The sequence below is a fragment of the Pinus tabuliformis genome, chromosome 8 (genome assembly GCF_031772625.1).
Source record: "Pinus tabuliformis cultivar Carrire ecotype Pingquan chromosome 8, CPIR1, whole genome shotgun sequence".
Taxonomy (NCBI): domain Eukaryota; kingdom Viridiplantae; phylum Streptophyta; class Pinopsida; order Pinales; family Pinaceae; genus Pinus; species Pinus tabuliformis.
In genome coordinates this window covers 1813775459-1813787679 of record NC_142294.1, presented here as the reverse complement: position 1 = coordinate 1813787679, position 12221 = coordinate 1813775459, and the positions used below count along the sequence as shown (strand labels likewise).

The window sequence follows — 12221 nt, the reverse complement described above, 5'->3', positions numbered from 1 at the left end:
CAATTTCTAAAACGTTTGCGGACAAGCTACCCAACATGATGTACTTACCATATTTTGTATTCATTACCGCCACGTGGAAGAACTTAAATTGCCCCCAAAACAACACACTAACCAAGTCAAAATATTTTTAATTTTAAAAAAATCATTTTAATGCTTCATCTACCTATCTGCCTTATAAAACTTAATAGGGCATTTTGAAAAGCAAAAAGATAAAAAAAAAACTTGGACCAAAAACCAATTGTAATATAAACCTGCCAAAAATTGCTTAAAAGCGTTAGACAAGCGTTAGACTAGACGCCAGGAAAAATATAAAACGCGGTTTACCATGTTGGGAGGCGTGGATATACTCATGGTCGAGTACATGGCATTAGCGTCTATGATGATGCGAGATGACAAAACAAAATACAGAATATTAGTGCCAAGTTACAATAAAATATAACCTATGATGTTGATCTTGCATGTTAGGATATATGCATTGTGTATAAAGTATCGTAAGCTGATGGTCCTTACAGGATGGGAGTAATACTCGGGCTTTGTAATATTGGAGGGAGAGCTCAGCGCTTTTACAAGTACAATGTGGAGGAAGAATGCTCTACAATGTGGGTAATGATGTTGAAGGGTGTGGATGTGCAGTGTATGTACTTAGTGATCAGTTGCAAAACGGTGTTATGATGTTGCTGTGTGTGGATTGTCAAGGTGTCTATACATAAATTCCGATGCAAAGTGGGTGTGATGGCCGAGGTGTAAAAAGATACATCTGATTGTGATATATTCAGTGTATATATAATAGTAAAAGGATGTATGACATCTGGGGTACGTTCTGGGAGACAAAATTCAGTCTGGGCTTTGTGATGTTGAGTTTAGTTCTCCGTTAAGCACAACGTGGAGGAATAATATGGTGAACGGAGGGTTATGATGTTGAGCAATGTGTATACGTAGGCATCAGTGCAGACAAGGGTTATGATACTGGATAATGTAGGTTGACAAGGTGGGTATACATAGACTCTGGTGGTGCATCTGAATTGTGATGGGTGAGGTTAAAAACTCACAGAGATTCCTCTGATTGTGATAACACACAGATGGTTGGGTAGAAGAAATAGCATGAGTGTACATAGGGGCATTGTTGTGAGTTCTGACTTATGGTAGAAGAAAAGCTGAAAGAATATTTGGAGTTCATAGAGCAAGGGTTCAGAATGGAACGGACAAATGATGCTCATCCTGCTGCAGGTATGCAACATAATTGATGGACAAGAGCTCTCTGATATTGCCGTCTTTTTATTTTATTTTATTGTTGGGGTAAAAGAAATAAGAACAATGGAGGGATTTCAAAATGTAACAAACATAACTATGTGCATGATGGTCCATGGTCCAGGTATATAAGACGGTTGATTGGCAAAAAAATGATATTGTAGTCCTTGTTTTGATTGTTGGGGTTGAAGGAGTTTCAATTATTGGTCCATGGTCCAGGCATATAAGACGGTTGATTGGCAAAAAAATTGATATTGTAGTCCTTGTTTTGATTTTTGGGGTTGAAGGAGTTTCAATAAAGAATAATTGAGATAGTGTAGATTCTGGTACAATCATGGGTGGTTGTACAGTTAAAGTTTCAAGTATACCACTAGCTGTCATTGCAAAGGAGCTGGTGGAGTTTATGGAGGGCATTGTAGGTAGGGATAGTGTTTATGCCTGTGAGATCAGGACTGAAAGAGCAAATTGGAAGTCCAGGGGATTTGGCTGGGTCCAGTTCGATAACGCTGATGCGGCCAAAGAGGTATGCAGACTTTCCCAATTGGGTCTTCTCTTGTTTCAGAAGGATAGGCTTATTGCTTGCTCAACAGAGAAGGACATTGTCCCCAGACCAACTTACTGTGTCCACGGAGCAGAGCTGCTTGTGGGTTGCCGAGTGTTTCATAATGTCTTGTGTGTTTTATGGTCTGCAAGTGATGTCGTTGCTGAATTTGCACTGGAAAGGGAAAAAATTGACTTCTTTGTTAGTGAGGGTGGGGTGGAATATAAGTTGGAGGTTGGTTTTCGGGACATTGTTCAGAGTTATGCATGCATTTTGAAAGAAAGGAGGACAGATGCTATTTTGGTACAGGTATGCTTGCATTCTTCATATATCTCCATCATTTATTTATGTCAGTTGCATCTTAAGCCGGATAAGGCGAGGCACGAAAATTTTGCAATAAGCTTCCAATTCCCTTATCACAATGCTTGCATTTAGGATCTATTCATGCCATCATCTGTGTCATATGGCGATTCATTGTTGGGTAGGATTTGGGAAATGCCAAACTTTTACTTTTGGTGGTGAAATGTAATCTTTCTTCTTTTGTATCACTCCTTTTAATACTTGCATTCACTGCATAATAATCAAACTTTTTTAGGAACCGGTTCTCCAATAATACAGTTTTGCAGATTGGTTTGGCAGATCCCATATGATTCAAGTTGCTACAGGTCATCACATGTTTCGGTGTAAATGTATAGATATTTATTTGTTTTGTTTTGGGATTTTTTTGGCTGTTTCATCTTGATATTCAACTCTTGTCTATTCAAACAAATCTGGAGTCTCCCATTCGAGAGTTGTTTAGCATTAGGCTCTCAAGGGGCTCGGTGGAGACTTTTTCATACTGCTAAGTTGCTAACTATCGAAAAGTTAGAAGCTTAGTTTCAACTCACCAAGATGACGGTAAATGAAAGAAAGATCTTTGTCGTTTGTCCATAGGTTCAGTTCCATAATTTTGACAGAGAGTGAAGGGATTACTTTACGCACCTGTTTTTCTTTCTTAGCCACTTCCAATGCGATTGGATGTGGTGAATTTGTAAGCATGCTTCTGTGGCTTGCTCCAAAAGTGAAACATGTTCCCAATGCAAAATACTCTGATTCTTATAGAGTGGCTAAAAGTGGGAACTCCCCATAGTAGAAATGGGTGTAGGTAATTTAGTAGTCTCATGTCAAGCTGGAATTTGAAATGCAATGAATCTGGACTTGTACTTTTTGTTTCTGGATTTTGATGATCAGCACCCCTTTGTCATCCATAAGTTTATATGCCAATCAATTGAGCATCAGCATTGTCCTGCATGGCATGAAAGGTAGTGTATCATGATTCATGTGTTTCTGCAATATTTGCATCATCTTTTTATTCCCTTATTATTTGCCTCAGACTTGCGATAACGTTGGGATTGACCAATTTTAGCATAGTTGCCTTTCATGCTTGTCCATCAAACTGGTATTTTACATGCAAAATATCCATTTACTCAAAATAACTGGCTATCAGAGGCCAAGCCTGCACACAAGTATGACTCTACACAAGTTAAGAATTTAAAACATATTTCAGGATTCGATACAATGAATCAGAAAATCCAAACATGTTGATGGTGTAATCAGGGGAAACAACTTCACTTCCTGCACTATGGAATCAAAAGAACCCTTAAATTAAAATAATGTCTCAGTAATGACATAAAAAGTAGAAAAGAAACTTAAAGAATTCAGGTAACTTGTAATTAAATCTTAATGTTTAAGCAGATCCAGTATTAGAATCCATGGCAATATTACATCTTGCAATGAGCCTATTGATGGAATGGACACGAAATGGAAACTCCCCTGCCACCCCTGACTCTTTGTTTTTCAAAATACATCTTATATTTACAGAATAATATCTACAAACATCAAAACAATGGTGGAAGCGTATGTACAATTTACTCTATATCCTCTTCTGAAAAGCTGCTAATGCTGAAATAAAGCTTGAATAAACAACAGAATCCTTGAGCATCATTGATCAACAAAATTCCCTTGGCCAATAGCTGGCGACATACCTTATCATGCTACAGGGCACAAAATGTGAATTTTGAGTAGAGAGCTAACCTGAACCTCAAAAACAAATTTACACTGAAGCTTCTAGAGGGTGAACTAACTCCCAATGCAGGAGGAGGAAACTAGATAGCTGTAGTTGCCAAATATTTTCACTCACAAATGTATCCAACCTTGAAAGAGGAACAAGTAATGTTCTTGAATTAATGTCCAACAAATCTTAGCAAACTGTACTCCCAAAAAATATGTTCCACTGTCTCAAAGTGGTGACAAACAGGACAAAGTCCATTAGAAAGCAATCTGGCTTTAGGGGGGGATCCTTTGGTGGATAACAAGCCAAGCAAAAACTCGCACTCCCCTATCCTCCGAATTAATAGACATCCATATCACATTGAGAAATGGAGATAAAGAATGTCTCTTATGCAATGATGAGTAAAGCCGATGAGAGTCATATTGCTGCAATGAATTACTAAAAGTCAAACTCCAATACCTCTAAAATGGCCTCAACATCCCAATGTTTGCTTTAAACAGATCTTGCTGGCAAATGAGCCCTAGCAACTCCATAACTGAATGTTGAGTGGATGCAAGGAGGCTATACACCTAAGCTGAGGACTGTAAGTCCTTCCTGGATCAGTAGCAATGTCCCACAAGTTTCTCCAAAAGAAGATGCCTATCTTGCTTAGCTGATGAGCCTAAAGGTGAGGCAAGTCATTAAGATAAGTGCCATAAGACCACCATCTCCAAATAGGGCAGTGTGTGAGATCCCAACCTGCCTTGTTGCCTTCCATGCTCCACGTAACTAATCTTTCCATCTAATTTTATGCCAACCAAATACTGCTAAATATAAGAGAGCCCAAAACTTGGAAGCAGTGGGAGGAAGAAATGATATCACGCAAAGTGAAGGTCCTCGACACCTTCCCTACATGTTGCATTGACATTATCTTATGCAAAACCAGAATCTGCGATATAGTGTCATCCTCTAAACACCTCGCTACCCATTTGGCAACCAAAATAAGCCCTAAGTGGCAACATCAATGAATCTAAGCCCCTCCTCAACTTGGGGCATAGTGCACAAATCCAAAGGAACCAAAGGGGGGCCTCTTTCTCTAACATGCTTTGACCACAAGTATGATCTCAAGATCTGCTCTGAAACATAGTAAATGTGCGGGGCTTGTGGGATCCATCCAATCATTGTCAACTTCCCAACAAAGGGGGTATTCTTATGCTACCAAGTATGAAGTTTCCTTTGGAGATGTTGAAAGACACCAATCCCACTTGGAAATTGGCTAGACCCACATTGAAGGAAATGCCCAAATATCCAAGAATTACTTTGAATCAAATATATGTCCAAGCCAAGGGAATCTAGTTAGGAAAAAATCCAAACCTATGAACCAAAAGTTAGTCTTGTGGCCATTGACCACAACACTTGATGCTAAGTAGAATGTATGTAAATAATCGCAAGCACCATCGGTTGAATTCCTCTCAACACTAATCAGTATAAGTGAAACATCAACAAAGTGGTTGTGGACCATCTTAGAGCCACTAGGGAGAAAAATATCCCTCACTTTCGTGAAACATCAACAAAGTGGTTGTGGACCATCTTAGAGCCACTAGGGAGAAAAATATCCCTCACTTTCCCTTGAAGAGGAGTGACCCCCAACAAATATCCCAAGGCATCAATGGTCTAAGCATATAGAGATTGTAGGTTTTAACCATGTAAAATTAATTTTTGCAAATAGATTCATAATAATACAGAAAAGATGCAATGGCGCACATACACACATTAATATAGAGGTTTTACCCTGGAAACCCAAACTGGAAAAACCATAAAGATTATTCAGTATATTTATCTTTACGGTATTACAATACAATATATGTATCCTGTGGCATCCATAAACCACCAATCCATTTACCCTAGGATCACAATACAACTGTAGCTTCTCAACTGAAACTAAAAAATAGTGGGTTAATGTTAATTTTAGGAATGTTCTATGCTTAGAGCAATTTATTTCAATTTTCATAGTTAACTCAATATCTTTTCCAGATTAGCAATCACATCAGCATTAAAGTAAACTACAGATAGAACATAAACACATAAATCACAGAAGACAAGAGGACACAAGATGTGGCGCTAGCCAGGGACAAACCCCAATGTGGGGAAACCCTTGATCAATTCTTCTTATATGTTCTTCAATAGTTCAACAGAGGGAGAGAGAGAGATAATACATTTACAAAATAAGTCAACACTTTGACTTATCTAGATAAGAGCATAGATCATCTCTAAGAAGATGATACATGAGATCAGTTGAAGACACGCTGCTTCAACTGATTCTCCAGGGTGACTCCTTCACCTATCATTGTGTTGCATTTCATCATCATGTCGAACCTCACCGTGCCGCACCATGCTGCACCCATCATCACAATGCTGGACCTTATGACCATGCTGTACACATCATACTGCTGCACCTTATGTTGCACTGCTATCCTAGTGTTTAGCACTGTTGTACCTTGTGCCATTGCTGCACCTTATGTTGCACTGCTATCCCAGTGTTTAGCATTGCTGTACCTTGTGCCACTGCTGCACCAAGCTGTCACCCATGTGCTTGTTGCACCATTGCTGCTTTGTGTACTTGCTGGACCAAGTACCATACTGCTGTCCCAATGTGCTTGCAGCACTATGCTTGCTGCACCTTGTTGTTGTTGCTGTCCCATGTACCATACTATTGCAACACCATGAACTTGCTGCACTAAATACACTTGTCCCATGTACCATACCACTATGTACAACCACCATGTACTTGTTGTTGCTGCTGTCCTATTGTGCCACTGCTGCACAATGTCATAGCTGTCCTAATCATTGTGTTGTCCTAACATGCTGATGTCCCAACATGCTATTGTCCCAACATGCTGATGTCCCAACATGCTATTGTCCCAACATGCTACTGTCCCAACATGTTGTTGTCCCATCATTGTGCTGTCCAATAAGTTTGTAGCGTCATGTACCTTTGCTGCCATGTCACAACTGCTGTCCCATCACAGCTTCCTATGCTTGCCAAGCTATACATGCTTACACTGATTCTTCTAACAACACTCATCAAATTATCCTCATACTTATACTTGAATGTTGGTGCACTGTTGTAGTTCTACAACTCTGGTTAGGGCATCAATAGTACCCTAACAACCACCTCTAAACTCGACAATAGTCCTTGAAAAGAGTGCGGCTTACCTCCCTTGAGAAGCTGCTGTCCATACATCCCTTCACGTTATCTAGGGCAGCCTCCATGTTGTCCCTTTGACCCTTTATACAACGGCTAAGACTCTGCCGTCCACACAACCCTTCACGCTGTCTAGGGCAGCTTACACGTTGTCCGTTTGACCCTTCATGCTGCGGCTAAGACTCTCTTGTTTGACTACGGTTAGCGCTGAATTAGACCAGCGTTTTAGGACTGGATTAGATCAGCGTTTAGGGCAGCCTTTTAGGTCTGCGTTAGGGCTGCCTTCCATCTGCATCTTGTTGGAAATAATACTGAGAGGGGGGGTGAATCAGTATTATCAAATTCTTTTCAATATATCTTCCTTATTTATACTTTGAATAATTATTCAAATATTGATCATTACTTTGTATGTCAGAATCATAAAATAATGAGCAGGAACAAGAAAAGCAAATAGTCACACAAAAGAACACCAGATATAAGGTGGAAACCCAATGTGGGTGAAAACCACCTGCTGCAATATGTCTCTATCTTCTTTTAATAAGAAACTCCTTTTACAATGATTTTGTACTGGTGCAGTCCTTTACCAGTACGCAGGCTACAACCTGCAGAGAGCTACAACTCTCTCTCTCGTTTTCTAGTCTCTCCTGGAAGGGAGCTACAACCCCCTACTTCTTTTCTTTCAAGGACCACTTTTCATTAATTTTCAGACTGGATCCAAGAACATCAAAAACCCATCAACTACACTTGCATCATCAATCTCTGATTTTACCAAAGCCAACCCGCATACAGATCTGCAAATATTTCCTTATAACTTTGCAGTTGTTACATCAGACATACCCAGATCATAACATGTGTAAAATAAAACATGCATCAATAATTCAGACCCAGATTATTAGATTTATAGATCAAGCGTATGCCACATATCACAGATCAAAATCATATAGAGATACCATTATTCCAGCGTTAAGATTTTGACCCATCAAAAGAACTTATCCTTCTCTTTACGCTCAGGTTCCTTCTTCATTCAGATCCAGATCTGCACCATAACCCAATCACAATATTCCAGATCTAGCACTTTATCAGATATTCGATAATTCAGAAGATGCTTTGCCAAATGATCTCCTTCCTCTTTTATAACCTTAGTCCTTTCTCAATACCACGGTCCAAAACCATAATAACACAATACCACGGACTCAATACTTGGGATCAACACTTTTGGATGCAATACCACGGACCAAAACCATAGGATCAAAAACTGTCGGACTAATACCATGAACCAACCATGAAAGTGCGTGAGATCAACACTTTTGGATGCAATACCACGGACCAAAACCATAGGATCAAAAACTGTCGGACTAATACCATGTGGCATGAACCAACCATGAAAGTGCGTGAGATCAACACTTTTGACGAGGTACCATGGTCCAAAACCATAGGTTCAAATACCAAGGACTAACTACCATGGACCAAAGGTAAGTTCTCCAACATATACACACTTTTGACGAGGTACCATGGTCCAAAACCATAGGTTCAAATACCAAGGACTAACTACCATGGACCAAAGGTAAGTTCTCCAACATATACGCGCTTTTCCTTGCATGAAAGTGCGTGAACTTTTTCTCTACATGAAATAAACTTTTCTCTGCATAAAAGTGCGTGAACTTTTTTTTCTACATGAAATAAACTTTTCTCTGCATAAAAGTGCGTGAACTTTTCTCTACATGAAATAAACTTTTCTCTGCATAAAAGTGTGTGAACTTTTCTCTACATGAAATAAACTTTTCTCTGCATAAAAATGCGTGAACTTTTCTCTACATGAAATAAACTTTTCTCTGCATATAAGTGCGTGAACTTTTCTCTACACTATAATTTATTATCTGAGATGAGTGGGTTGCCATCAAGTACAACATATGTATCATAATGCCAACAATCTCCCCCTTTGGACTTGATGGCAACAACAACCAATCACTCTCCCCCTTTGACATCAAGGGCAAAGGGTTATGCTCCCCCTAAGAACATGCTCCCCCTGACTATAAACCAGATCTGCAAAGAAGAACCATAATCCATGACCATGAAAGAGATAGAGACGTATTGCAGCAATATTCAGACCAGCATCCATGATCCCCTTCTGTACTTCCTCCATAATGCCAACAATGCATGATATGCTCCCCCTGAACCTGTGCCATTCGATCTTTGACCAATCCGCAACCCAGCACATGTACGCATATACTTCAGATGAACCTTGTGTACAACCAACAATCAGAAGAGATTCAACAACAAGATGATGCATCAACAACCCCCAGCTTTTGCCTGAGGTATTCAAAGGTCTCCCTAGGCAATGGTTTGGTGAGTATATCAGCAACCTGTTCCTTAGAAGGAACATACTCCAACTTGACCTTTTGTTCAAGCACTTGTTCCCGAGAAAGTGATACTTGATTGGTATGTGCTTGGTTTTTGAATGCATGACTGGGTTCTTTGAAATGCTGATTGCACTTGTATTATCACATAAGATGGAGATGGGTGGTGTACAAGTGATTTGAAAATCTTGCAAGGTCTGCATCATCCAAAGGAGTTGACTGCAGCAAGATGCAGCAACAACATATTCTGCTTCAGCTGTAGACAAGGCAATCGAACTCTGTTTCTTGCTGAACCAAGATACTAATCTGGAACCCATAAAGAATGCACCACCACTTGTGCTCTTCCTGTCATCCACGCTTCCGGCCCAATTTGCATCTGTATAAGCATGAAGTGTGAGATCTGTATCTCTAGGATACCATAAGCCATAGTTTTGAGTCCCTTGAAGATATTTGAAGATTCTCTTCACTGCCTGAAGATGAGTTTCCTTTGGATTTGCCTGAAATCTTCCAACTATTCCCACTGCATGCATGATGTCTGGTCGGGTACCTGTCAAATAAAGTAGACTTCCAATCATAGATCTGTAAGTTGGTTGATGCACTGCTGCTGATTCATCATTTGCACTGAGGTTACATCCTGTGACCATGGGTGTACATACTGGTTTTGCTTCTTCCATACCATATTTCTTCAAAATCTGCTTGAGATACTTGGTTTGAGACAAGAAGATCCCTCCTTCATTTTGTTGGATTTGCAAACCAAGAAAATATGTCAATTCTCCAAGCAAGGACATTTCGAATTCTTTCTGCATCACCAAGGCAAAGCTTTGACTCATAGATTCTTCATTGCTGCCAAAGATAATGTCATCTACATACACAACAAGTATTAGCAATTTGTCATTTTCAATTTTTATATAAAGATTGCTATCTGCTGATCCTTTTGAAAAACCTTGTTGATGAAGATATTTGTCCAAACGATAGTACCAAGCCCTTGGAGCTTGTTTAAGACCATAGAGAGCCTTTTTCAATCTGCATACAAGATTTGGATCATTTCCAAGAATGAAACCATCTGGCTGCTCAATGTATACTTCTTCTTCTAAGTCTCCATTCAGAAAGGCTGATTTCACGTCCATTTGAAATACTTTGAACTTTTGAAAGCTTGAGAGAGCAAGGAACATTCGGATGGCCTCAAGTCTTGCAACAGGAGCAAAAGTTTCTTCAAAATCTATTCCTTCTTGCTGCGCATACCCTTTACAAACAAGTCTGGCCTTGTTTCTAATTACTTCCCCATTTTCATTCAACTTATTTTTGAAGACCCATTTTGTCCCTATAACATTCTTATCCTTTGGTCTAGGAACCAACTCCCAAGTGTTGTTCTTTTCGATCTGCTCAAGTTCTTCATCCATTGCTTTGACCCAACATTCATCTTTGCATGCCTCTTTTACATTTTGTGGTTCAGTGGATGAGAGTAATGCCAAATAGCTTGAAGCTTCTGCAATTGTTCTTCTTGTTTGTACACCTGCTTCTTTTTACCCCAAAATCTGAGATTCTGGATGATTCTTCTGAACGTACCTGGATGGAGTCTTCTCTTCTACCCTTATCTGTTCCTTTGGTGCTTTTTGAGGTTCTTATTCTTCATCATTCTGTCTTTGAGGGTAGTCTTCATCTTCTTCGATATTTTCATGATTTACTTGCTTAGGAATGTATCCTTTTTCATCAACCACTACATCAATGCTGTCAACAATTCTTCCAAGTCTTTTATTGTAGCACTTATATGTTTTGCTGTGTGGAGAATAACCAAGAAGAATGCCTTCATCTGCTCTAGGTTCAAGTTTGCCAAGTTGCTCATCAGTATTCTTAATATAGCATTTGCTCCCAAAGATTTTGAAGTGTTTTACCGAAGGAGTCTCACCATACCAGAGTTCATGAGGAGTTTGAGTGCTGTTCACTCGGACATTTGTTTTATTGAGAATAACAACCGCAGCATATGCAGCTTCACCCCAGAAAGTTGCGGGAGTTCCGGACTCATCAAGCATAGCACGGGCCATTTGTTGGACTGTTCTGTTCATCCTTTCCACCACTCCATTTTGCTGAGGAGTTCTAGCTGTAGAGAATTCCCTTCTTATCCCATGTTCTTCACAGAAATCGAAAAATTCATTTGAGGTAAACTCCCCACCTCTGTCGGACCTGAGGCACTTAATTTTGTAACCTGATTCATTTTCAACCAAGGCTTTGAAGGATTTGAATTTTTCAAATGCTTCGTCTTTGTGCTTCAAAAGTCCTAACCAAACAAACCTGGAGAAATTGTCAATGAATAATATCAAGTATTCTTCTCCTCGAGGTGTCCTTTTCCTAAATGGACCACATACATCTGTATGGACTAGCTCAAGAGGCATGCTAGCTGATCCTTCCTTCTTTGGAAAGTTAGTTCTGGTTTGCTTTCCAAACTGACATGATTTGCATATGGTGTTGTCTGGAATTTTGATATCTGGAAGACCACGAACTGCCTGATATTTGCATGCTTTCCTTATTTGTGAAAAGCTTAGATGCCCCAACCTCTGGTGCCATAACCAGTGTTCATCATCCTTGCTCAAATAGCATTGTTGTTGTCCTTCTTCAAATATGTATAGATTATTTGGAGTTCTTCTACCTTTGATCACTGTTTTCCCTGTATCAAGATCACGAACGCTACATCCATTTGATCGAAATATTACCTCGGTTCCTTGATCGCACATCTGACTGACACTCAGAAGGTTATGCTTCAAGCCATCAACATACAAAACATTTCCAGCTTTGACCTTTTCTTTTAACTGAGCTGTGCCTTTTCCTTTTATAGCCGCTGGAGTA

At 39.6% G+C, this 12221-nt stretch overlaps 1 protein-coding gene across 2 annotated transcripts in view; it reads left to right on the top strand.

The window, feature by feature from the left end:
• The first annotated feature begins 406 nt into the window (after positions 1-406).
• The window catches only part of LOC149243519 (putative RNA-dependent RNA polymerase 1), a 149414-nt gene continuing 137599 nt past the window's right edge, over positions 407-12221 (top strand). The window contains exons 1-2 of one of the 2 annotated variants that reach the window (XM_089374555.1): positions 407-1227; positions 1373-2098. In XM_089374555.1, the coding sequence (XP_089230681.1) occupies positions 1583-2098 (516 nt within the window). In that variant the 5' untranslated portion in view covers positions 407-1227; positions 1373-1582. Of the gene's footprint in view, positions 2099-12221 lie in introns of both variants that reach the window. The other variant, XM_089374556.1, reaches the window with a different exon arrangement.